This window comes from Aspergillus multicolor (assembly GCF_047715735.1).
Source record: "Aspergillus multicolor strain CBS 133.54 unplaced genomic scaffold BDW74scaffold_1, whole genome shotgun sequence".
NCBI classification, from domain to species: domain Eukaryota; kingdom Fungi; phylum Ascomycota; class Eurotiomycetes; order Eurotiales; family Aspergillaceae; genus Aspergillus; species Aspergillus multicolor.
The window spans coordinates 2,266,017-2,290,225 of record NW_027395952.1 but is presented as its reverse complement, the minus strand read 5'-3'; the positions used below and the strand labels follow the sequence as shown (position 1 = coordinate 2,290,225).

The 24,209-nt window shown below is 45.8% G+C and overlaps 9 protein-coding genes across 9 annotated transcripts; 5 read left to right on the top strand and 4 right to left on the bottom strand.

Moving 5' to 3' along the window:
* Positions 1 to 7,830: 7,830 nt before the first annotated feature.
* BDW74DRAFT_172810 (shikimate dehydrogenase family protein) lies at positions 7,831 to 8,439 on the bottom strand (the record flags this gene model as incomplete). The annotated part of the gene is made up of 2 exons (XM_073727653.1): positions 7,831 to 8,040; positions 8,119 to 8,439. The coding sequence occupies 2 exons, from the start codon at positions 8,437 to 8,439 to the stop codon at positions 7,831 to 7,833; spliced, it is 531 nt and encodes a 176-aa protein (XP_073590072.1).
* A 366-nt stretch (positions 8,440 to 8,805) lies between these two features.
* On the top strand, positions 8,806 to 9,771 carry BDW74DRAFT_172809 (shikimate dehydrogenase family protein; the record flags this gene model as incomplete). Its single annotated transcript, XM_073727652.1, has 1 exon — positions 8,806 to 9,771. One exon carries the CDS (start codon positions 8,806 to 8,808, stop codon positions 9,769 to 9,771), a length of 966 nt encoding a protein of 321 aa, XP_073590071.1.
* A 257-nt stretch (positions 9,772 to 10,028) lies between these two features.
* On the top strand, positions 10,029 to 10,791 carry BDW74DRAFT_164871 (putative pathogenesis associated protein Pep2; the record flags this gene model as incomplete). Its single annotated transcript, XM_073726328.1, has 2 exons — positions 10,029 to 10,156; positions 10,218 to 10,791. 2 exons carry the CDS (start codon positions 10,029 to 10,031, stop codon positions 10,789 to 10,791), a joined length of 702 nt encoding a protein of 233 aa, XP_073590070.1.
* Positions 10,792 to 10,829: 38 nt separating this feature from the next.
* BDW74DRAFT_184717 (sugar phosphate isomerase/epimerase family protein) lies at positions 10,830 to 11,900 on the bottom strand (the record flags this gene model as incomplete). Its single annotated transcript, XM_073730881.1, has 1 exon — positions 10,830 to 11,900. The coding sequence occupies one exon, from the start codon at positions 11,898 to 11,900 to the stop codon at positions 10,830 to 10,832; it is 1,071 nt and encodes a 356-aa protein (XP_073590069.1).
* A 208-nt stretch (positions 11,901 to 12,108) lies between these two features.
* BDW74DRAFT_184716 (putative pentafunctional AROM polypeptide) lies at positions 12,109 to 14,696 on the bottom strand (the record flags this gene model as incomplete). Its single annotated transcript, XM_073730880.1, has 3 exons — positions 12,109 to 12,324; positions 12,372 to 14,402; positions 14,655 to 14,696. The coding sequence occupies 3 exons, from the start codon at positions 14,694 to 14,696 to the stop codon at positions 12,109 to 12,111; spliced, it is 2,289 nt and encodes a 762-aa protein (XP_073590068.1).
* Positions 14,697 to 14,705: 9 nt separating this feature from the next.
* On the top strand, positions 14,706 to 16,775 carry BDW74DRAFT_172805 (uncharacterized protein; the record flags this gene model as incomplete). The annotated part of the gene is made up of 2 exons (XM_073727651.1): positions 14,706 to 16,627; positions 16,682 to 16,775. 2 exons carry the CDS (start codon positions 14,706 to 14,708, stop codon positions 16,773 to 16,775), a joined length of 2,016 nt encoding a protein of 671 aa, XP_073590067.1.
* A 1,335-nt stretch (positions 16,776 to 18,110) lies between these two features.
* Positions 18,111 to 19,435, top strand: BDW74DRAFT_172804 (uncharacterized protein; the record flags this gene model as incomplete). The annotated part of the gene is made up of 2 exons (XM_073727650.1): positions 18,111 to 18,197; positions 18,854 to 19,435. The coding sequence occupies 2 exons, from the start codon at positions 18,111 to 18,113 to the stop codon at positions 19,433 to 19,435; spliced, it is 669 nt and encodes a 222-aa protein (XP_073590066.1).
* A 421-nt stretch (positions 19,436 to 19,856) lies between these two features.
* BDW74DRAFT_164868 (TauD/TfdA dioxygenase family protein) lies at positions 19,857 to 21,116 on the bottom strand (the record flags this gene model as incomplete). Its single annotated transcript, XM_073726327.1, has 4 exons — positions 19,857 to 20,054; positions 20,117 to 20,590; positions 20,658 to 20,996; positions 21,042 to 21,116. 4 exons carry the CDS (start codon positions 21,114 to 21,116, stop codon positions 19,857 to 19,859), a joined length of 1,086 nt encoding a protein of 361 aa, XP_073590065.1.
* Positions 21,117 to 21,916: 800 nt separating this feature from the next.
* On the top strand, positions 21,917 to 24,204 carry BDW74DRAFT_164867 (uncharacterized protein; the record flags this gene model as incomplete). The annotated part of the gene is made up of 9 exons (XM_073726326.1): positions 21,917 to 22,367; positions 22,436 to 22,500; positions 22,663 to 22,800; positions 22,869 to 23,396; positions 23,460 to 23,628; positions 23,693 to 23,771; positions 23,834 to 23,898; positions 23,946 to 24,073; positions 24,133 to 24,204. The coding sequence occupies 9 exons, from the start codon at positions 21,917 to 21,919 to the stop codon at positions 24,202 to 24,204; spliced, it is 1,695 nt and encodes a 564-aa protein (XP_073590064.1).
* Positions 24,205 to 24,209: the final 5 nt, after the last annotated feature.

The following is a 24,209-nucleotide window of genomic DNA, read 5'->3' as shown; positions in this document are numbered from 1 at the left end:
AGCCTTATAAAGTTCTTTATTATTTTTCTAGAGTTAATAATTTTTAAAGGTACTTTTTATACTTTATTAGTCTGGTCTTTTTTTATTATATCCTGCCATGATAAGGCATGACCGTTTTTCTTAATTTAAGCATGCTTATTTTATAAAGTCTAAACTAACTATATTTACTTAAGCATAGGTATTAATATTTACTATTATCTTAATATTTTTTTAAATTTTTTTTTATATTTACTTTAATTTATAAATACTTGCCTGTCTTTATTTATGGATATTAAACTAGAGTTTAAGACCTTACTCTAGCTTTTTATTATTATTTTTTAATTTTTATTTATCTTATTATTTTAATTTATAGATTTATCTAATTCTTTCCCTTTATATTTATTATATTTATTTTATTCTGGGTCTTTTGCAATGGTTTTTTGAATATTTACTTTTTGGTTAGGATTTTATGGTTAATAGTTTAGATTTTTTAAAGGATTAGGGTATTCTAGCATAATATACTTTTTTTTATATTTAATATATATATATTTTTTATTTTAGTCTTAATTTAGTATTGCTCTACCTTGCTCTTGTAAATATCCTCTTTTAGATAATTATCCCTAATTTTAATTTAAAGTTCTTTCTCGGAGTCCTTAATTTATTATAAATTCTTAATCTTATTGTTTTCTAAATTATAATCTTTCTTGGCTAATCCTTTTAAACCAGGCCTGTTTCTGTCTTAATTAAATACTGTTTTTGTTTTATTATAATAAGATATAATTCAAGGTTAGAAATGCTATATTCTTAACCAGAACTAAAAGGTAATTTAGACTAGTTTATCTTAGGTTTGTAGTAATTTTTTTAAAATTATAATTATAAATCTTATCTCTTAGGCTTGGCTAGAGTTTACTAAAGTATTTTTATATCCAAACCTTTTTTACATTTTAATTAAAATATTATTTTAATATACCTAGATAGTTGGCAAAATCACAGGGATCTTAATCCTTTTTTTAATAAGCTATTTCTAGCTTTATTATTATATCTAGTAAGCTTGTTATTAAACTCCTAAGAATACTAGCAGTTTATTTTTAAAAGTGTTTTTATAATAAATTCTTACCTGTATTTTTTATATTCTCCAGTTTATTAGTATAATATTTCTAATTACTTTTACATGCTTAATTTATATAGACTAAAGCACCTAAAATTCTCTGCTAATTTATTTTATACTTACCCGTAGCTCCTTTAAAATTTAATTCCAAAGTATTAAGCTAGTTTACTTATTACTGCAGGCTAAAATTAATAGTATACTTAAAAATACTTTTATTCTTTATTCTTTTCTTTTTTTTAACTCCCTTTTTTATTAGCAATGTTTTAGTGTTAATTATTTTGCTAAATATTATTATTTTAATTATTTAATATACTATTTTATTTCTTAAAGCTATTATTCTTATTATTAAATTCAGTCCCTATTTAATATTATATTAGGACTAATCTAGGAATATTTATGCTTTAATAATTTATCTTTTTTTTATAGTCTTATACACAGGTGAATTATAGGAGTATAATAATCTCTTATTAAAATTATTTTTAATATAAATACTTTTTAAAGTTATAATTAAATAGCTAGGTGGCATAGTGTCTCTTTATAGGTAGCTTAAAGTAAAAAGTTAAAATTATAATAACCTAGGATATAAAGCCAGGTATAAAGCAAAATATTAAAAAAAGGGGATAAAACAGTGGTTAATCTCTAAGTTATATATTATAAAAACTAACTCTTAGCTAACTAAGCTACGCTGAGGGTTGGCCTTAGATATATAAGAAGAATTAATCATAATATCACCATGTTTTATTCTCCTTACATTATTAAACCTCCTTTGCTGCCTGAGGCTGACATTTTTATACTTATATTAAAGCATAAAATCATGCAGGTATATTATAATAATTTTTAAGCAGGCTATTATAATTATAGTTAACTTATTTAATTATTACTATATAAATCTTAGTGGGAAAGACTTCGCAAGAAATTAATAAAAATATATTAAAATACCTCAAATATCAAAAATTTGAAATCCTTAAGGTAATTACCTAGGAGAAAGCTAACCTTCCTGCTAGTGCTAAACATATATCAAATTTCTTTTACAAACTTTATAACTAATCTATCACTATTTATATATGAAGGCCGTGTATTTAACATAATATTAGTGGCTATTGACTACTTTAGTAAGGAAGTAAATATATCCCTATTACTAGAAATATTAATATAAAAAGCTAGCTAATATATTTATTAAAGAATTATATATAATACAAGGGCTTCCTAAAGCCTTATGTTTGATTTAAGAATTACTTTCTACTTTAAGTTAGTAGTAAAACTTTTACCAGAAATTAAAAAAATAAAGTAAAGGCTAAGTAATACCTATTATTTATAAATAAATAATCAAATAAAATACTAAAGTTAGATACTTAAGGCATACGCATGTGTTTATTATAATATTAAATAAAATAACTAGGTATTATTTTTGTCACGGACCACTTCCTCCAAGCAATGATGTCCCGGCAGGGGGCCAGCACCTGGCCACCAGGCAGTAATAATATTAAGCCAAGCCACTTTATGCCCAAGATGGCTAGCCTATTAGCTAACCTTTAGTAGCTTGGCTAGGTGCTGTTAGATAAATCCCGCCAATCCGTCTTAAACCGGTGGGATTTAAAAATATTCTATGCGCAAGAGTAGAAGGTACAAGTCTTAAGGTTAAAGAGTTTATATAAAAAATAAAATAAAAACTAAAAGATAGGGTAGCTTATTTTTAAAGATTATAAATAATAATTAAAATTATTTAATACTGTAAAGATAGTTCTCTAAATATATAATATTCATTAAATTAATTATAATACTCTGCTTTAATAAGTATATATGGTTAAATTTATTATATCATTTTACTTTAACTAATATAATAGCCAAGAAGTTATTATATTAATAATATTATATTATTATAATTAATATAAATAATCCCATGGCTCTGGTTTTTGACATGACAGCCCGTTACATTATATCAGTGAGGCAGATCTATTGGCTGACAGCAGTCCGCGCTGGCCGCGTTCCCTGACAGGTGCTTAGTAAACCTTATTATTATAAATAGCTATATAAGCTAGGCACCTATATAATGTTAGGGTTTAGCTTAGGCCCTTAAAAACTTAAAATAATTAATAAAATTATAGGTTATAATCTTAGGGGTTTCCTTAGCCTAAATTTTTCAAATTAAAAAAAACTCAGGTCATAGCTATTTCTCACTTAGGCTTAAATTTAAGAATTACTTAGTAGCCTAAGGCCTTTAAACCTTGCTTATATATAAAGCTTAAGGTTATTAAATATGATATTTTAATTGATTTTTTAATATATTTATTAATATAGGAATCTAATCCTTTTTATTAATTAAAACTATTATTCTTTAACTTTATTATTACTAAAAAAAACCCAGGCCTAAAAGTAGCCTTACAATTACAATTACTTTTACCTAGTAATTTTAAATAAAATAATAATAGTTTTATAAACTAGGGTTCTAAAAAGGTTTAGGGAGTAACTAGTATAAGTTTAATAAAGGGTTTGAAATTTTATACTTGAACTTAAAAATACTTAGGTATAACTAAGAAAGTTATTTTCTTTATTATTACTTTACTTATACTTTCTTTACATAAACCTAAAAAAATAATTCACTTAAAAAATAATAAAATATTATAAAAATATTTAAACTATACTAAATTATTAAAATAACTTGAAAAGTGATTATAAGCTATAAAGAAGAAAAATAAACTTAAATTCAATTAAAAATAATAAGTTACTAAAACTAAAAGTATTAAAATAAGAATATTTTAAGTTATATTAGAGGGGTTTATTATAGCTATACAGGTTATAATATAAATTAAAAATATAAAGTAAGCAAAGATATAAGGTTAAAAAATATTACTATAAAGCTAGGTAATAAATAAGGGTATAATTAGGCTTTGTTTTATTACCATAGTTTCCCGCTTGATCAGGATGTTTACTCTTATGTTCCCATACAAGACTAAATGCCGCGGATCCCACCATCCTAATCGCGATATTCAAGGCCATTATGAATATCCCCGCAGCAGCTCCTCCCATTGCAGCTCCCTGTAGGGTCATAAACAAACTTCCAGCTTAAACTATATTAATTAAAGACTGCCGGCCGCAGCAAGAGAAACTGTGACAGGCCCTGTTATACTAAAACTAATAGCACCTAATACTACAGGGCTGGTAATTAGTGCTATAGTAAGGGCAAGTTTAGTACTGCCAACAGCTAGGGCAGTTATATATTCTTAAGCAACTGTTTATTTAAATCAAATAATTAAGCTGGTTGCATTTTTTAGATATGCCATTATAGGTATTAGGATAAACAGGTAATTTAAGGGTTTTAAAAAATTCAGGGAAGCGGTATAGATAGTTAAAGCAGGTAATTAGGTTACTATAAGGTTAAGTTTATAAGATTAAGAAAGCTAGTGTCTTAAAGGTGTCCTCATAGGAAAAATATACAGAGGTGATCTAGCCCTTAGTCATAATTAAAGATATGTATAAGCTGCATAAAACATTACGCGAAGGTACCTATACTAGAGTGCAAACAAAAAAACTCTTAATAAATAAACATAGCACGTAGCAGTAGCAGTAGCAAGTTATTCTTAAATCACCATCCCTTACTGCATATACCCCTTGCACAAGCTTATTAACTTGTTTCCCTTCCTTACTGCTGCAAGGGGTGTGCGTATGTGTCTCAAGGGTGCATTACCCAGGTTAAGAAAAGCCATGCTAGAAAATTAATTCAGTGCGTTCCAGTAAAAAAGTCCTTTATAGTACACACTCCGAGACATTCTGAATAACTAACAAAGATAAATCCGTTAGGTTCCCATCCTAAAGGCGGATTTATTAGAGTTGCAACAGAGGCCTTTGCTATATATAATACAAAGCCAGTCTAGATATCACATTTAATCTTTATATTATAAGAAGTAAGGGAGCATACTTACCCTTTAATTAGCTTAAAAGGGTTTTCCTTTATCCTGTTAAACTACCGTATTCATGTAGTGGCCAAGGGAGAGGTTATAGTAAAATATCTCGCGGATTCTAAATATAATATATTAATCGCACTGGAGATAAGCTTTTTATATAATATAGTAAACTTTATTATCCCTAAACTATAGCGCCGCAGAGTATTAAAATACTTAAGGCTAGCTCTTGCTTGCTGTAATAGCCTTATTTCACAAACATCCTTAAGTCTACGCATGATTAATTTATAATTACTACCATAGCAGCGCCTATTTACATTCTCTTTGCCACTGAAGCTTTGCTATTAAATAACTAATCTTATACGCGAGATCCTTAAGCTACTGGTGTATACTTATTTAGAAGCGCTTTAAACATTATAAGTAAGATACAAGCCTTTTAATGCTAGAGGTAGTGCTGTTATAATTATAAACTTTATAATCTGCGAAGGTGATCTCTTCAGAGATGGGTTTAAGTAAATATTAGGGAAATTACTATATTATGTGATCGTAACATGCCTGCGCAATTAAAATAGCAAGAATATAGAAATGGTGAGATAGGGGTGTCTAATGTATTTTATTGTGATTTACTAAAAGTATAGTTCTTAATAATTAAGTAAGTAATTTAACATAAAAGGCTCCATGCAGCAAAAAAGGGACCTGTTATCCTATAAAAACAAAGTTATAGGAATAATACTCCAGGCTTTGTCCATGAGGTTATAAAGGGCCTGACAGGGGGCTTGGTATACAATTATTTTGTAATTAATAATTAAAGTAATAAAGAGATAATTAGTTTTATATAAACATAGCTATAGTTAAATTAATTAGGCCTAGACAGCTTTTAAAGGTTCTCACGCTCCATAACTGCGCTATACACCTTTTTAATCCAATTCACACAGCTAAGGCTAGATTAATGGGCCAATAATTATCGCCTCTGGATACAAATAATAAAATACTCTCTATAACTCTCTGCAGGATTGGTTATTCTTTATTTAATCTTGCAGTTACTACGCGTTCTGCTTTGCATACCAAGACCTTGTATTTAAACAAACTTTCGGAGTGCCGTCTTGCTTTCTTAAGACTGCGAGGCGTGATAATAAATAAACTATAATTTAGCTATCTTTACCTTGCCTTCTTTAAAAGACCCAGTTAGTGCATTCCTAGTTTATATTTAAAAAAATTTATAACTATGAAAATCAGACCCTTACTCGAAGCTAATAATCCTATGTCACCATAAGCAAGATATATTAAGATAGGAGGTAAAGAGAGGCCCTTAATTAAACTTAAAATATGCTATATATTGCGTGGAGTTAAACTCAACCTATTTAATAATATTATAAATAAATTAATGGGCATTTATAAGAGTTTGTGCTAGGGTCACATGACTTTCATAAATCTTTTTACCAAAAGACCACATAAACCGCAAGATACCTTGCGGTTTCCCTAGAACCCATTAAGTAGCGCAACCGGGGTCTTGTAAGCCTCAGGCATCACATGCCTACCAAGCCTTACAGCAGTGCTAATTTTAATTTCTTGCTGGGTAGAGAACTTGGGATCCGGCCTGTTTATAATTTATTCCAGGTCAAGACTGTTCCTGAGTGCCATTTAACCAGCTTTTTAGTAGTTATTCTTTAAAGTTCCACGTTATTCCATTTAGATGCATGCCATATGCTATACTCAGCAATAGCTACATCACAAGCACCGGGAATATTAAGATACTTTAAACCTAGATATGTTTAAGACTTGCACCCCTGGAGCTATATTAGGTATAGTAATTGGCATGGGTTATGGTGCTACTTGTGCAGGCAAATTAATGTTGATTAAAGAATAAGACCCTTTATGGGACGCAGCGCCTTTATCTTTTCCTTTAGGTTTAATAATTAATCCTCCGCTTTTAATTAATTTTAAAACCATCTTGGTATGTCATGTTCGGTCCTTAGGGCTCCCCTATTATGGATAAAGTTAATTAAACTCTGTAAGTGGTGTATTATAAGTAAGTAATGCTTTTATGTCACAGGGTCTTCTAGGCAGTAAGGGCCTTCTTTATAAGACTTGTTATGTCACTGTATTATCTAATAAACATGCCTTCATGTGTTAGATATACCAGAACTACGCTTAGTATTAAGTTAATATTTTATATTTACTTGCATCCTTTAAGTTGCTAATAAACCTCTTTTATCTACTTTTTTAGGGGAAGAACGGCTGTCTCCCATATAATAAAACGTGATTAGTAGCCTTAACTTCTTGTGAGCATGAAATATATCTACCTAACCCTAGAGCTAATTTTTAATAAATAACTATCTAATATTTATTTTCTTAAACCATTTTATAGGGTTGTGTTTAGAATAATTATTAATTATAACTATGATTATAATATTATCCAATCAAACTTGCTAACTAGGTGAAAACTTCTTACCAATAATCTTTTTAAGTTTAGGCTTCAGTGTCTTCACCCAGAAGGCACTAGGAGCTAAAACCAGGTTTTGTTTAGTATTACTTATCTTAACTTGCTTGTTTAAGGCAGGCTTCCACTTAATGAAGTAATACAAGTAGGTGGTTCTTTATTATATACCCTTCACGCTAGTTATCTAATCTTAGTAGGGGAAGCTTATCTAGTATTTAGGATTATTTAGAGTAGCGTGCAGCGGACTCATAGTCCGAGCTAATCAAGCTAATGTTTAATGGCGAACCTGGCGAGCCATGAAAATTGCCGGGTGCGGGGGCATACCACTGCTGAGTGGCGTCATATGGAGAATCTTCGCGAATAAGGAAAGGACTAGTCATGGTAAGATCGGCCACGGATCACTACTAAGCCTTATCGCATTGGGATTGGGACGGCAGGTTGCCCAGAGCCGGTAGAACGTGGATGTCAAAGAGCGCGCTGAAATCAGCGCTTACGGCCTCGGCGGTCGTGAGTGTCCGGTTCACGAGGTACATCTCCTCCACACCTGCTTTGTGCAGCGCGTACAGCGCAGCCCGCGCCGCACCCCCGGCCCCAATCACCAGCCCCACCCTGGGCTGGTGCGTGGTTTCCGCTGTGTATTAGGTTAGAATGGCGTAGAGGCCCGACCAGTCTGTGTTTTCGCCTGTGATCACCTTCTTCGCGTCCTCGGTCTCGGTTTTCGTCTCGGAAACAACAAGCGTATTAACCGCCCTAATAACCCTCGCCGTTTCACTCAGCGCGTCGCAGTACTTGTGGACGTGCAGCTTATGCGGCATTGTGACGGAGGCGCCGTCGATGCTCGCGGACTCGAGGATGGTGTAGGTGTGTGGGAGGCCGTGGGCGGCGAACGCGGTGTTGTGGATTGTTGGGGAGATGGAGAAGGATATGCTCCGGCCGAAGATGTAGAAGGATTTGGGGGTGAGGTCGGGGTTGGGGGTCATTGTTGCGATAGGAGGGATTGGTAGAGTGGCCATTTTGTCGTTGGTAGCTGGGAGAGTAGATGGGGAGGGATCGTTCTTGTTGTGGGGTTGGTGTTGGAGTGCCATACGTGGACTGGGAGGGGCTTATGAGGATGCCTGATTGGAATTGAATTTAGAGAGTCGATATTGGTCTGGCCAGTATGTTCTGAATCAATTGCATGCCATTGTTAAGCTGATGGTGATCACGTCCAGTTGGTTCCAAGTAAGTTGTACCTAGTGGTCCACCCAGGCTAAGCGCATAACCGATCAACAAACTCCTTCCACTACCATACCATTATCATCATAACACAAGCCCATGCTCACTGTCCATAACCCTATACCTGGCATCTTGCAGCCACCGAAATAAAAGAGAAAACAATAATGACCACCGAACAAAAGAAGCTCCACCTCGTCGGAGTGGGCGTCACCCACTCCATCGCCCCAGCAATGCACAACTCCATCACCCAGTCCCTCGCCCTCCCCTGGACATTCCACGCAACCGAGTGTCCCACCCTCAGCGACCTCCTCGCCCTCGCCCGCCAACCAAAAACCGCCGGTCTCGTGGTGACAATGCCGTACAAGAACAGCGTGATGCCCCATCTCGACGAACTCGACGAGCTGGCAACCACCATCGGCGCGTGCAACAACATCTACTACAAGACCGAAGAGACAAAGGGACCGGAACCGGGACAGGAGAGCCAGGCACGCCGACTCTGCGGGACAAACACCGACTGGCGCGGGATCAAGGGCTGTCTACTCGAGAAAGGCGACGACGAGTCCAGCCGCCCGCGCCCCTCGCCAGACTCCCCAGGCACAGCGCTCATCGTCGGCGCAGGCGGCGCCAGCCGCGCAGCCGTCTACGCAATCAGCCAGCATCTGCACTGCAGCACAATCTACATCCTGAACCGCGACCGCGACGAAGTGCAGGCTCTAATCCGCGACGCGGGCAGACTACCATCCACCCCGGAGATCATCCACATCGAGACCCTCGACGCCGCACTCTCCATACCCGAGGCGCTGAGGCCGTACTACATCGTCGGGACAGTGCCTGACCTCGAGCCGCGCACCGACGCCGAGAAGACCGTCGCGGCGGTGCTGGAGTGGTTCCTGTCGCAGCCGCAGCGGGGGGTGCTGCTGGATATGTGCTTCAAGCCGCGGCGGACGCGCATGATCCGGCTTGCGGAGGCACGGGGGTGGCCTGCCGTTGAGGGGACGCATGTGATTGGGTATCAGATTGAGGAGCAGTGGCGGCTTTGGGCTGGGGAGGAGAGGGTTGGGAAGTTGGATCGGGATGGGGCTTGGAGGGTTCTTCTGCGGGCTGCGGAGGAGAGTACAGCGATCAACTAGATTTGATACCAGAGGGCGTTCTGTAAGTACATCTAGACGCATGCATCTCTGTGTACTCTCTCCTCCATCGGAAATGTTTCCGCATTCCAAATATACGTACGGATTGTCTGCGTCATTGTGGAGACGTAAGGGGTTCGGCCTTGACCTTAGCCGACCCCCAACGCAACACATCAACCCTGACATGAATAATATATTTATTCATAGACAAGCAGCATCCTCGCAGTAACTGAGCTAATCTACTCCGGATTACAATCCCAATGCCAGACCTCCACACCCTCCCCGCGGGCAGCCGCCCCGCGCACGCAATCCGCAACAACGGGCCCGACGCCCTCGTGCTCGAGCGCGCGAAGCTCCGCGAGCTGGCCGAGGGATGGCCCTGCTACCGGTACGTCCGGCACCAAGAAGATCAAGAGCAAGACCTATGCAAGGCTAACAAGCACCGGCAGCGATGCCTGCGAATGGGAAAACTTCGCCTCGATCTTCCACGCCGACGCCGTCGTCTACACGACCTGGTCCGGCCGCGTGCACTACAAGGACTTCATCGCGGGCTCGCAGGCAGGCATGGACGCGGGAGCCTTCATCATGCACCGATGCCACGGCTGCACATCCGACATCACGCCTGACGGGACGCGCGCCGTGACGAAGCTCAAAGCAACCATTACGCAACGCTTCATGCTTGACGGGGTGGAAGTCGACGCGGAGGCCGACTGCCGCTTCTGTTTCTTCTTCGAGAAAGTCGACGGGGTCTGGGGGGCACGGTATGTGCGCCATTGGTACGAGAAGGATAAGCTCCTGCCTGTTGTGCCGGGGCGGTTGCCCGACTTTGATCTAAAGAAGCTGGAGAGCTATCCGGACGGGTATAAGTGCTTGGCTTATTGCCAGGAGGCGACGATGGGGGTCAAGGTGCTGAGGGATATGCCCGGGCACCGGCGGCACGTGGGGACGGTGAATGGGGAGAAACATGATCTGCTGTATCGCCTGGCGAAGGACTGGCTTGCTGGGAAGGACATTCGTATCTAAACCTAAGAATTCAATATTCCGAGATAGTCAACTTTTCTCTATGCCCTAGCGGTATTCAACTGCAATCTCTCCTCCAGCATCCTCCACGCCCGCATCCCCCTCGCCGCATGCTCCCCCACCACCCCCTCTCCCTCCTCACTAATCGTCCGCGAAAACAACTCCATCGACACAAACCCCCGATACCCAAGCTCAAAGATAATCGCCCTGGCCACCTTCTCAACGGGCAAATACGCGCCCCGCTCGATCTCATACATAAACGTCCTCGCATTCCGCGACCAACTCATCCGCGCCGGCTGCCCCTCAACATAAAACTCATGCCCAGCGACAAGCGGCGCCTCCAACCTCTCCGCATCAACAACCTGGATGTAAAACACCTTATTCACATCCACTTCCTCCACAATAAACCTCAGCGTCGCAGCGAGGTCCTCTTCCCCACCATCCTTCTTGCCCGCCTCCACCGCCGGATCCGCCCAGTCCCGACCCGCAATGTTGAATGTATCCAAACACACGCCGAAATTCGGGCGGTCGACCGCCCGCACAACGGCCCACAGCTTCTGCACCGTGTCGACGCGCGTGCTCCAGCAGAGGTTCTCGTATGCAAAGCGCACGGGGGGCGTCTCTGCGGCGCCGAGATCCGCAATCTGCTGCAGGTCCGAGACGAGCACGTCGTTGCCGCTGTCGTCGTCGTCGAGCAGCTGCGCCGCTGGCAGGAAGTTCGCGGGGATTTGGATCGTGTTTGTGTGCAGGGTCTTTGCGAGGCGCAGCCAGAGCCTCATCTTGTCGAGGAGGCGCGCGTGCTGTGCGCGGTCTTTGAGGCCCTCGTAGAAGAGGAAGGGTTGGAGGCCGATGATGGGGAGATTGTGCGCGGCGCAGAGCGTGTGGATGTGCGAGGCTGCGGCTAGGAGGTGCTCTGCGCTTGGGGGTGTTGTGGAGCTGGATAGGAGCTGGGCGAGGTCGCGGGCGAGGTACTCGAGGTCTTCGTAGAAGATTTCTATGCCGGCGAAGCCTGCGCTTGCGGCGGTGGTGATTTTGTGCGGGAGGGCGTGGGCCCAGGCGCGGCCGAGGGAGGCGCTCATTATGGCGGGTTTGTAGGTTGGTGGTTGGGACATTGTAACTAACATATGGATGTATGAAATGGTAGGATGGATTCTGGCTGGAGATGTGGATGTGCAATGAATGGATGTGTTCGAAGTCTACCTATGTAGATTATGGTAGTAGAAAGAGAGGGGACTGTGATCGGGTAATTCTTAGCCGGTGGGGTTACGGGTACGAGGTGCATGAGGGGTTCGACTACGACGCTGTGAATGGGTATCAATATTATAATCGATCTCTGTGGAGATATCCTCTTGCTACCGAATGTTCGTGTATAACCCTTCTCATTACATGCACCGGCGCTGGCCGTTTGGTAAAGAGTTCGTACTGCGCAATCCCCTGCTCCAACAGCAGAGTCAGCCCATCTACAACCACCCAGCCCGTCGAGGTGCACTCGGAAATCTGCTGCAGTAGTAACGTTTTGCAAGGACCGTACGCAACCTAGCCGGTTAGTAGCTTGATAGAGAAACCATGGAGGGCCCACATACCTCAAGGAAGACTCCCCCAGTCGTACTTTCTAGCCAATCTTTCGAGATAGGCAGGTCCACAAGTGACGTGCTACCCACTTCCTGCCCAGGAAGACAAGACACGACGATAGTAGGGAGCCGGAAGCCCGCTGGCCATGGTTCATCTGCAGAACCGATGACCTCTAGTCGAAAGCTGCTGCCCTGCCTGGCAGCCCATTCACGATAGTAGCCGGCAAGCGCCCGAGCGTTCTCGATGGTCCGATTGTAGATACAGATTCGACGAACTCCCAGTTCGTAGCAGGCATATATTGCCGCTCGAGCCATACCCCCGGCACCGAGGATCAGCGCAGTCGTGCCGTCGCGTATTGCATTGGCGGGCGAAAGGTGCTTCTGAATGCAATGGCCGACGCCGATATGGTCAGTATTATATCCCTTCCGGATCGTCACTTCACTTCCATCCGATTGGGGCTCTCGTTCGAAAACAATCGTATTTACGGCATGGATGTCTCTAGCGTCGGGGCTGATCTCGTCTAGGAACGGCAAAATCGCCGTCTTATAGGGGAGCGAAACCGCCAAGCCACCACGGCCGGGATCGTCGAGTAGAGGCTGCGCTTGGTGAAGGTGTAAAGGGGTAAAAGCATCATAGACATGCGGTAGCCCACATGTCTCGTAAGCTGCGTTGTGCATCACCGGCGACAAACTATTCTGGACGGCCTGGCCGATAACCGTGAACCGTTTCCGCGGACTCATGAAACACGCAGTGAGGGCTCTTTGCACCTCGGGCAGTGTAATACCGAGGCAGCCACTACCGGGAAGAATCACCGGGGATAGTACTGGATTGAGGCAGACGGATGTGCGGCCGAGAGGACCTGTGTTGAACATGGTGAGCGGTGTTGTCACCTTGAAAGCAAGACTCTGGCGTAAGGCGATACAGGCGAGGTTATCTTCAGAAGCAGCGGATCCCCCTGTCATACGGAGGGATTCGAACCCCATTTCTTGGGCTTTGTTCGGCAGAGTGTACACATCGGGTGGCTGGCGGCCCCATCCTAGAGGGGTCGATTGGTGGTAAGTGGCAATCGCTTTGACGCAGCCTTTAGTAGCTAGCAGCTCTTTGATGACGTCTGATCGGCATCTTATCGGGCAGGTCACTGCATCAGGCGCGATGCGAAGGACCATCTTGAGGACTTCCAGATACTTTGAGTCGTTATGGTCTGAAAGGCGTATATCAACAAGAACGGGCACGCGCGAATGCATTCTCAGCGATGCAACACTCCTTGTTAGTCGACATTGAAGCCCCGATTCAATTGCATTGATCTCAACAATGAGATTGACTGCATCAGCTCCAGCATCGAGATCCTCGAAATTCTCCGCATCTATCCACGCAATGGGGATTTGCAGGGCTACCGTCTGAGAGGCCGAAAATGCGTCGGAGGAAAACAGCGTGCGATGCGGCTGATTAAAAACATGATGAAGAAATCTCACAAAAATGCGCTCGGCCTCTTTCAGCTTCAGGCTTGACGGCAGTGTCTTGTCGTGGGGCTGCTGAGCCTGACCCAGTGTGAGATTAAAGAACTCAAAATTTGAGCACGCTTCAAAGAATGTATTCCCGGCCTGCAGGAAACGCTGGAACTTGTCTGGGCTCGTAGCGACAATCTGCCTTAGATCGGCGTCGTCTCTCCTTATGTAAACCACAGGGTGATCGCGGGCGAATGTACTCAGGAGATCACGTTGTTGCTGGCTAGCAACTACTCCAAGACCAACGATAACACATCCCTTGTCAAATTTTGCCAGCAGTTCCTGCGACACCTCTGCTTCAACGATTCGATACTGCGCCAATCCATGCGCAAGAATATACTCTTGTGGTGAGAAGTTGAGTTTTTGCCGGAAAACGGCGTCGAAGTCCACGAATCGCCGACGCAGGGCGACAGAGGCAATGATCCCCAAGGTCTTTTTACCAGCTCCGTGAAACCCAACTAGGACGAGCGTCGCATCTGCGCTGTAGCGTCGAGAAAATCCGCCAGAATTGTTCGTCGTATCTGCAGGTGTAGGGAACTGTGTCTCGGATGGGTCAGGAGGTCTGTCGTTTGCAGTGCAGGTCCCAAGCATATCGTCGGCTGGGGAAACGGAAGATGAATTCAAGTTGACTGCCATCAAGAATTTCATGGACGTGCTTCCTCATGTTAGTTCCATAATCGATCGTCAGTCTGGCTCGGCTAAGTCTACCCTATCACGTGCAGCCCTCCTCCCCACAACCCCAGCTTTCGCTCTCCGCATTCAATCCATACTTCAAGAAGAGATGCTTACATTATTATCATTATTCCATGTCAACCAGGGGCCATTGTTCATCTACCCTTCATGTCCGGCCCTCGACAACCCAAGAGGCAACGAATCTGCCGTGCATGCGATCAGTGCCGACGTCGAAAGTCAAAGTGCGATGGTGAACAGCCGGTGTGCAAGATCTGCCAGGCTGCGGGTCGCACCTGCTCTTATGAAAACAGCGGAGGGCGCCGTGGCCTTCCTACAGGGTATGTGCGAGGCTTGGAGGTTACACTCGGTTTGCTCTTCCAACATATCCCCGACAGCCAGGCCACTCTCGTGAAACTGCTTCGCGACCCGCAGATAGACAAGCATCATGCGCTGGAGACGTGGCGGAAATCCAAGGTGGCTTCTCAGATATCGGACTTAACAAATAAATGCCCAAGGGACAGTGCAGATGATGAGGGCGAGCCTCTGCCCAGCCACGATGATTGGGAGGAACCCGAAAGAGGCGAGCTCCCGAGCAACCCCCAGCCGGTGGATGCACCTGCCCTTGTTGATACCCTTGGTTTTACACTTGACGCTTTTCAGCCTGTACAACCGCCCTCGATCATCCCTGCTAAACCCATACACCTCCTTGACCTGCCACTACCCCAAGATACAGCCGATCTAATCGAAGTCTACACTATTCACATACATTCTTGGTTTCCTATCATCGAGCGTCGCGACTTGCTGCGGACCATGTATATGTATTCCGCGGACTCACATCGAAGCTCGTCACATCTTCTTCTGTGGGCAGTAATTGCATTAGCCGGTTTCATTAGTGGCCGGAACAATGAGACGTTGCCAGATCCCATCGATATCCTCTCCTTGATTGAGCGGGAAGCCCTCGCAGGCGCAGGTCGCCTCAGCTTAGGGCATATTCAAGCAGTCATCGTTCTAGTACTGACCAAAGTAGGTAGAGGAGATGTTCAGACCGCTTGGATTCTGTCAGGCCAGGCGACAAGAATGCTCGGCGTTATACAACACTCCATGCAGGATCAATTCATCAAAACAGCCAACGGCTGTGCCTTGCTAGATATCTTGATCTCGTCCGTCATGGATAGGGCACCTAGTCTGTCCCTGGAAGAGCACTTGGGCTACGAGCAGGTAGATGAAGAGGGAATGGAGGAGTGGGATAGCTGGATCCTCCCCAGGCAATGCCCTCCATCGCAGCAGAGGACTTCGCCTAAAGGCCCATTGCGGACTCTTAGCGCTTTCAATCAGCTCCAACGCCTTGCGCAGATCATTTCTCGGGCCCTTTACTGCCCAGCTGATATACCAACTAGACGCGATATTCTGTCTGAGATTCAAGCCGCACGGCACACTATGGAGAACATGTACCCGTATCATGGCTTAGACTCCGCCACTCCACCGGTTCTGGCGGTGCACCTGACCGGCTCGTTTGCGCTTCTATCCGCGCTACGTCGTTTCGGACTCAAAGAATCACGTACGACGGAGCTGACAATCGCGACCTGCGACCGCATGCTTAACCTACTTCAAGACTATACCGAGATTTCCGGTACAGTAAGGTCATCACCTCTGTCTACTCTGTTCTCTTTACAGTGCAAACACTGTCTCGGGAACCTGGACCATAGCGCCGAGAGCCAGAACTTGATGACAATAAATAGTCGCCTTGCCGAGAATCTAGAATGGATTAGTTCTCAAGGTATTTACTCGAGTGATAGCCAAACTGTGGGCTCGATCGCTCTATTCCCGGGTGAAGGGCGAGACAAAACGACGGCCTTTGCAATGCCCGATATCTCAATGCTTAGCCCCTCTGATCTTCCTCTCCAGAGCACTACGATGCACAGCTCTGCTCCGGAGATCGCCTCGAGCGCTGGAAGAGCCCCATATGCTACCCCTGCCTCCACCGCCCCAGAGAACCAACCCGCACCATTAACTCGGTCTCCTTTGGTCGGAGGTACGGATGGATATGATGAACTGTTCGAAGAACTCGTGACTACGATTCCTAACACAAAGTACGTGAACCCCCTCATCACTTAATGTATTGGTGAGATTTCTGACTGGCAAAGGCTCGAGCCTGCGTTTGCCACCAACCTGGGGTTCTATGCGGGAGATCTGGATACGGATTTCCTAACACAGCTCCACCAGCCTCCCGGCGGCTGAAGGTGTTAAGGCGAACTCGCAACACGTCATATCTTGGATAGGGGCATTTTTCAAGGATCAAAGTTCCCCGAAGCAAATCCGCCAAATCAGGTCTATTCGCCCCACCGATGCCCATCCGATACTTGCCTTATGAATAGAAACTGTCGAATATACGGGCACACTTACACTGGAACGACATAGTGTCAACAACTGCACGAGCTTCGTCCACTCTCATGTTCGTCGAATTCCTCATCTGTAAAACGTCAGGCCAATTTGTCTGATTGGTTGATGCAGCGGTGCAGTGAGCTTCGTACTGCATCATTGCGTCCGCTCAAACGAACTTCAGACTCCTCATAGCGCAAACCAGTGTCTAAAGCAGACTAGACTTGCGATAGATGTGCAGGGATTGCCGTCATCGAATCCATCACATCCCCTGAATATCCTGCGTTTGCCCAGGCTTATACAGAGACCCGCATATAGCCTACCTTTACAGCTATATCGGACCCCACTCACTGCGACTTCTGCACGCTTTGGAATTAGCACAGAGGCATATGGGGAAGCTTGGTGCCCCTTACATTAGCCTTCAAGGCTAGTTTCTCTTCGATACCATAGTGTTGAAGATGGTGAACTTGCTTTCTTCGAGAAAGAGTCAATGGAGTCTCTAGGACCAGCCGCAAGGAGATGTTAATTCTTCATGGATGAGTCTTCATGCCAAACGTAGCACAGAAGATGCCACGGTACGGAGTAGTCACTTGTCTCCAGACATCATCCTTCCCATATATACATCGTTTGGTTCTATCTACACTTCAAGTCTCTCACCTTGCTCTCCGGAAGGCTCACGCTTATGATTACATGCAGGACTATGGAACACAATTACAATAATTTTATTTAGGCTTCTGACACGGCTGCGAGACACAAAAGTCATGGCTCTACGTATAGACTATGGTGTGGAGAATGGTCAGAGCTCTAAGCCAATCAAGTCCTGCGAGATAAGCTTTCACGTGATTTGTAGGGGGCTCATTCGCCGCTTTGCTTATCTAATCTCTATTCAACCCAACCACCCATTGCACTCACTCCAGCCATCATTGCTGGTATCATAGAATCAGGAAGTCCCATGGATAATGTGGTAATGTGAGGAGGCGGGTCGCAGAAAGTACGGAGTGCACGTAGAGGTATGCGGGGGCTTTTCTTTCCCCTCAGGTCCGCCATCTGGCGCCAACCTCCCTTCCCTGGACGGATGCGGCGCAGCTTCCGAACAGCACCCCTACGTCTATCAATTCTTTCGTTTCCAAAATTCTCTGCTCCGGCGTACTATACCTCCTCTGCCCCCGGCTACCCTCATGGCAGTCTCAAAAAATGGCTCACTGTCCGACGTGCATCAACAGCAACAGCAACAGTAACACCGGCAACGACATTGACATTGACATCGACATCGACGTCGACGTCGCATGATGAACCTGATGACTACATCAGATACAATTGGATCGATGGCGCAGAGGAACTCGAGAGATACGAGCCTGGAGGGTAACACCCAATAATCCCTGGAGACGTACTACACGACCGATACACCATCGTCGACAAACTAGGAGACGGAGGCTACTCCACGGTCTGGCTAGCCCGGGATACTCAGGAGGAACACTACGTTGCGCTTAAGATCGGCACATCAGGTTCAGGCTCGGTTACGCGCGAGACTGATACGCTACAATGCCTTGCAAATCCGGGACATGAGTCTGTTCCAACTGTTCTCGATGGCTTTGAGCTCGATGGGCCTAATGGAAGACACCGTTGCTACACAACGTCCGTCGCGGCATGTAATCTACATGAAGCGTCTTTTAGTAGGCTTCCCCTAGTTGATGTGGCAAGGGCGATATCGGGTCGTCTAGTCCTTGCTGTGGCCTATTTGCATGAAAGGGGATTTGTGCATGGAGGTACGTGATGCACGACTCGCCCTAAACGTTTCGTCTAACCTAGCCTTCAGAAATCCATCTCCGCAATATCCTAGTCAAACTTCCCCAAGCCCCGACCATCTCTCCATTCAGGAGTACTACACCGAGTACGGAGAGCCTGCAACAGAACCCATAACCTGACGTGACGGCAAGCCCATCCCACCAAACGTCCCCCAAGAAGCCGTAATCCCAATCTACCTCGGCAAGCACGCTCGGCAAGCACGCTCGGAACACTTCACCTTTGTCGACACAAACATCCTGCTCAGCGACTTTGGCGAAGCATTCGCCCCGCTCAATGACCAACAGAGACGCCTCGCGAAAGACTGCCACACGCCACTCGCATACAGGCCCCCCGAAGCGCGCTTCGAGCCGAAATCCTCCCTCACTTATCCAGCCGATATCTGCAGTCTTGCGCTAGCAATCTGGGAGACCCTCGGCATGCAGGTTCTTTTCAGCGCAGAGTGGGTGATGCAAGACGAAATGACCTGCCAGCATCTGGATGCCCTCGGTGCTGATTCTATGCCCGAAAGCTGGTGGAATGACTGGACCGTATGGAGCAAGTATTTTGACGAGGATCGAGGACCGAAAGAGGGACGTGAGGTATTCCCAAGCCGGTCGCGGTGGATGGTTAAGTGGGTGATGCCGGAGTTAGAACGGCGTTGGCTGTGGGGGGATAAGGAGGTTGATACACTGAGCGATTGGAGCTTACTTCGGAATCTTCGCTCAATAGCGTAAAGTTGGTGTAATATAAATCAAACTCTCTGCTTCTTCCAAGGTCCTCTTCTTGAGCTGCAAGTCCTGGCTAGGTTCGTCATGGAGTCGAGACTGGATCTCCATCCTATGCACTTCGCGGCCATTGGACTGCTAGAAGACAATGTCAAGGACTAGATACTACATGTCGTTGGCTAGGAATAGGATGGGTAAGTGCAACCTATTGCGAAGCTCTATGATGAAGGTTGCCCGTCTCCATCTACTCAGCCCTTGACAGTGGCAGTGCACAATCCAGGTCCACTATGAACTTGGACCATACCAGTATGGTAAGAGCATGAATTGACCATCGGCGATACAAGATCATCATAATTTAACAAAGGCAGGTCCAACAATAATCTGAAGAAATTACCACCCGTACCCTAATCAACATATAGCCGTACTTTCTCTACCAAACCGTCCCCAACCCATCAACCCCAACCGGCCTCTCACCCAACGTAGTAAGCCGGATCCCATGCCTCAGCCCATCAGTCGAGGTATCATAGTCCGAGATGGCCGTATGCGCCGTAACCCGATTATCCCACAGCGAAACCGTCCTATCATCCCACTTGACGCGGACCTGGATATCCTGCGAGAGGGCGATGTGCTGCCTCACATTAGTCATGGCTCAGTCAACTGCCCAGCTGGGAAATAAATGATCAAACTGACCTTAAACAGAAGTTGCAAAATCGCCTCCGACTCCTCATCCTTCAACCCCACAATCCTCTTCGTAAACCCCGGATTGACGAACAGCGCCTTCTCCCTCGTAACAGGGTGAACCCTCACAACCGGGTGCTCCGATCTCACCAGCTCCCTCCGCACAAACTTCCCATCAGCCCTTGCCCTCTCAGCCTGCGGGAACCCGCTATGCTCAGCACGCAATCCCTCAAGAAGTTTCTTAATCGGGTCAGAGAGCCGCTCGTACGCAGCGACCTGCGAGACCCAGCCTGTGTCGCCGCCGGACGAGGGCACGCTGAGGAGGGTCAGCAGTGTCACGCCTGGAGGCTGGTGCTCGTAGCTGACGTCCGAGTGGTATCCCGTCGTTGAAAGCTTTGACGAGCGCGTTTGAAGCCTGTACAGGTTGTCGGCGCCTAGGTAGATGTTGTGGAACTCGATGTGGTTCTTTACGGTGGCGCCGACGGGCTATCCACATTAACAATTAACCCTAACTGGAATAAACCTCGCTGATAATGGGTGGAACAGAACCTACATGAACGTGCAACCTCCCAAAATACCCCGCGAACTCCTTCTGCTTCTGCGGTCCGATGTCCTTAAAGTCTTGGTCTCGGAAGACCACGACGCCGCGTTCGGCGATGAGCAGTGCGAGCTCGTCTTTCTGCACATCAGTAAGCTGCGAGAGCTGCACGCCGCGGACTTCAGAGCCGACGCGGGGAGTCAATTTCTCGATGGAGACACTTGGGTCGCCGGTGTTGAAGAGGTGCGGTTTCGCTTTGTCGGCGTTTAGGCCTCTGTCTTTGTGCGAGAAGGGCTCGGTTGGTGGGAAGGTTGTTTCGTTGTCGTAGATGGGGAGGTAGGCCGAGTATGCGTACTATTTTTGTTAGATCTGGCGAGCTGGTAGTATAGTAGAGCTTACCTCGTTATGTGCCTTATCGTCAAAGGCCCTTACGATAGCGGGTTCCGTTTCGTTCTTCGTGACTGTGGCGGACATGGTGAGTCTATCCTGAATTTTCACTGCAGAAGTATACCTGACAGAGATCCTGGCACTTGAAGAACATTTATATGCCCCGCATCCTGCTCTCCAACATCATTTGCATGATAAGAGACTAGATTCCTGCAGTGCCTTGGCGATAACGTAGCTGATTGTGCCATCGTCACCATAATTGACAACATCGACCCCTCATACGCTGCAGGACTCTCTGAAGATGTTGCAATTGTCAGGGATTGTTTTGCCACCTTCTTGATTGGGTCTAATTGCTGCACCGTGCGGGGGGATCTTGGAGATATCTCGTATCGAGTATACTCCAATGCATTTCGCTACCGAGGGCCATGAACATGGGCATTAAATGCTCGCCATTACAAACGGCAGGGATGACTATAAGTTAAATAGACTAGATAGGGCTAATGACGTAAAGAGATGCATAATAAAGCATTTTCATGCTCAATTGCTTGGTTGAATGCGATCCTAACTCTATTCTCGTCGTTGACTGTACCCCGAAAGCCCTAATTCCGACTCAGCGACAGGTAAACACCGAAAGCGCCGTAACCGCAATAATAGGCATTGCCACTGTGTTCTCTCGTCTCTGCCCAAGAGGGCCAAGAATCTTGTCCTATCAGCGGCGAAATACCAAGAGAGCATGTCATTTTGGCGAAAATAACCACATCCCTATCCCTCTAGACTGCCATCTTCTTCTGTGCAGATAGTATCCGGGCGTTCGACGACGTATAAAAGACCAGTTAATCCCTGTAGAACTTCATAATGGTGCACCCAGCGCCTCCAAAGCAATCAACATGGCTGACATAAAGTCCACCAAAGAGACGTCCCTCGTGGCCGCGCACTCAAAAGAGTCTTCCGACAGCCCAAGAGAAGACCCCCAAGAGCACCCCCAGCCCCAACCCCAAGCCATTTCCGCCAAACCACCCCAACCAGCAATAGCAAGCTTCTTCTCCTTCTCCTACCGGCACAAACGAGACCCCGAAGAAATCGCCACCCAGCCCTCCGTCTACGACGACCCAAAGCTCGCCCCTTTCTTCCAGCCGAACCCGAAATACGAGAACCTGCACCGATTCGACCCTTCGTTCCGCTGGAAATGGGGCGAGGAGAAGCCGCTTATCCGCAAGATCGACTGGAAGGTTACGGTTTGGGCGGCGCTGGCGTTCTTTGCGCTGGATCTCGACAGGAGTAATATCAGCCAGGCGAATACGGATAATTTTTTGGGGGATATGGGATTGGATACGAATGGTATGCACTCATTCTATATTTACTCCTAGTTAGTTGGTGAAGTAATGCTGATAGAATTGTGTGTTTAGACTATAATCTCGGCCAGACGCTGTTCAAGGTTGCGTTCTTGCTTGCTGAGTTGCCGTCGCAGCTTGTTAGTAAGAAGATTGGTATGCCCCCTTCTCTCATTTCATTAAAACAAAGCATGTGCTGATTGGGTTTGCAGGTCCGGATAGATGGGTACGTTGTCAAGCCCGCTCATTCATTCTTCCTCTGCACACTACCTACCTAAGCCACTAACCCTAACCCTATCTAGATCCCCGCCCAGATGTGTCTCTGGAGCATCGCATCAGCAGCGCAATTCTGGCTGAACAGTCGCGCATCATTCCTTGCACTACGCGTGATAATCGGTGTTTTACAAGGTGGTTTCATCCCTGATATCATTCTATACTTGGTACGCCCCCTCCCAACCCTCATACCCCGTGCATATAGGTACTAGACTGCGTCCTAACAGAGCCAAAGTCCTACTTCTTCAAATCCGACGAACTCCCCCTCCGCCTCGCAATCTTCTGGATGGCAAACCGGCTTACAGACGTCGTATCTCCCCTAATCGCCTACGGCGTGCTGCACATGCGCGGAACACACGGACAAGAAGGCTGGCGGTGGCTCTTCCTGATCGAAGGCCTGCTCACCCTATTGATCGGCATCTGGTCAATCTTCCAAATGGCGCCCTCGCCCACGCAAACAAAAGCCTTCTGGCGGCCGCATGGGTGGTTCAACGCGCACGAGGAGAAGATCATGGTCAATCGCATCCTCCGCGATGACCCTAGCAAGGGCGACATGCATAATCGTGAAGCGATCACGCCGAAATTGCTCTGGAGGTCTCTGTGTGATTATGACCTCTGGCCGATTTATGCGATTGGTCTGACGTTTGGGATTCCTCCGGCCCCGAGTGATCAGTATTTGACGCTTACGCTTAGGGGGTTGGGGTTTGATACGTTTCAGAGTAATCTTTTGAGTATTCCGGCGCAGATTGCTACTACTATCAACGCAAGTTTCCTTCCCTTTCTAATCTTTAGATTGTGATGGGCTAACTGGGGTATGGAGGGGTAGATGCTCATCCTCACCTACATCAGCGTGAAATGGAACCAGCGCGCGTACCTGGGCCTCTTCACGCAGTTCTGGTTCCTGCCTTGTCTGATTGCCCTTGCCGTACTGCCGGAGGGAACGCCGCGGTGGGGGAGCTATGCGCTTGTTACGGTGATTCTGTCGTATCCGACGCGTGCGTTTCCTTCCTTTCTATTTAGTATTGAGTATTGAGGGCTGTGCTTACGAGGTGCTTGTAGCACATCCAATGCAGGTCGGCTGGTGCAGCTCGAACTCGAATACGGTGCGGACGAGGACCGTTTCGGCCGCGCTGTATAAGTATGCTTGCCCCTTGAGGTTATTACAGGACAGGTGTGAGGACTATGCTAACATGGCCATAGCATGATGGTCCAGCTTCAAGCAATCATCTCGTCGAACATCTACCGGGAAGACGATAAGCCGCTCTGTAGGAACTTTCCGAGCTATCTCCAAGAATAATACTAACAGAAACAGATCGCCGCGGCAATCGCGTCCTAATCGGCATCAACTGTCTGAATGTCGTGCTGTACTTGTTTGCCAAGTGGTATTATACGCAGCGGAATAAGAAGAGGGATGCGGTTTGGGATGCGATGAGTCCGGAGGTGAGTATGCCTTTAGTTAGGGCATCCCCTTGGAGTAGAGCGGGTCTAATGCCTAGTAGGAGAAGGAAGAGTATCTCAATACGACAACGGACCAAGGAAACAAGAGGTTAGATTTTAGATTTGCGAGCTAGATAGA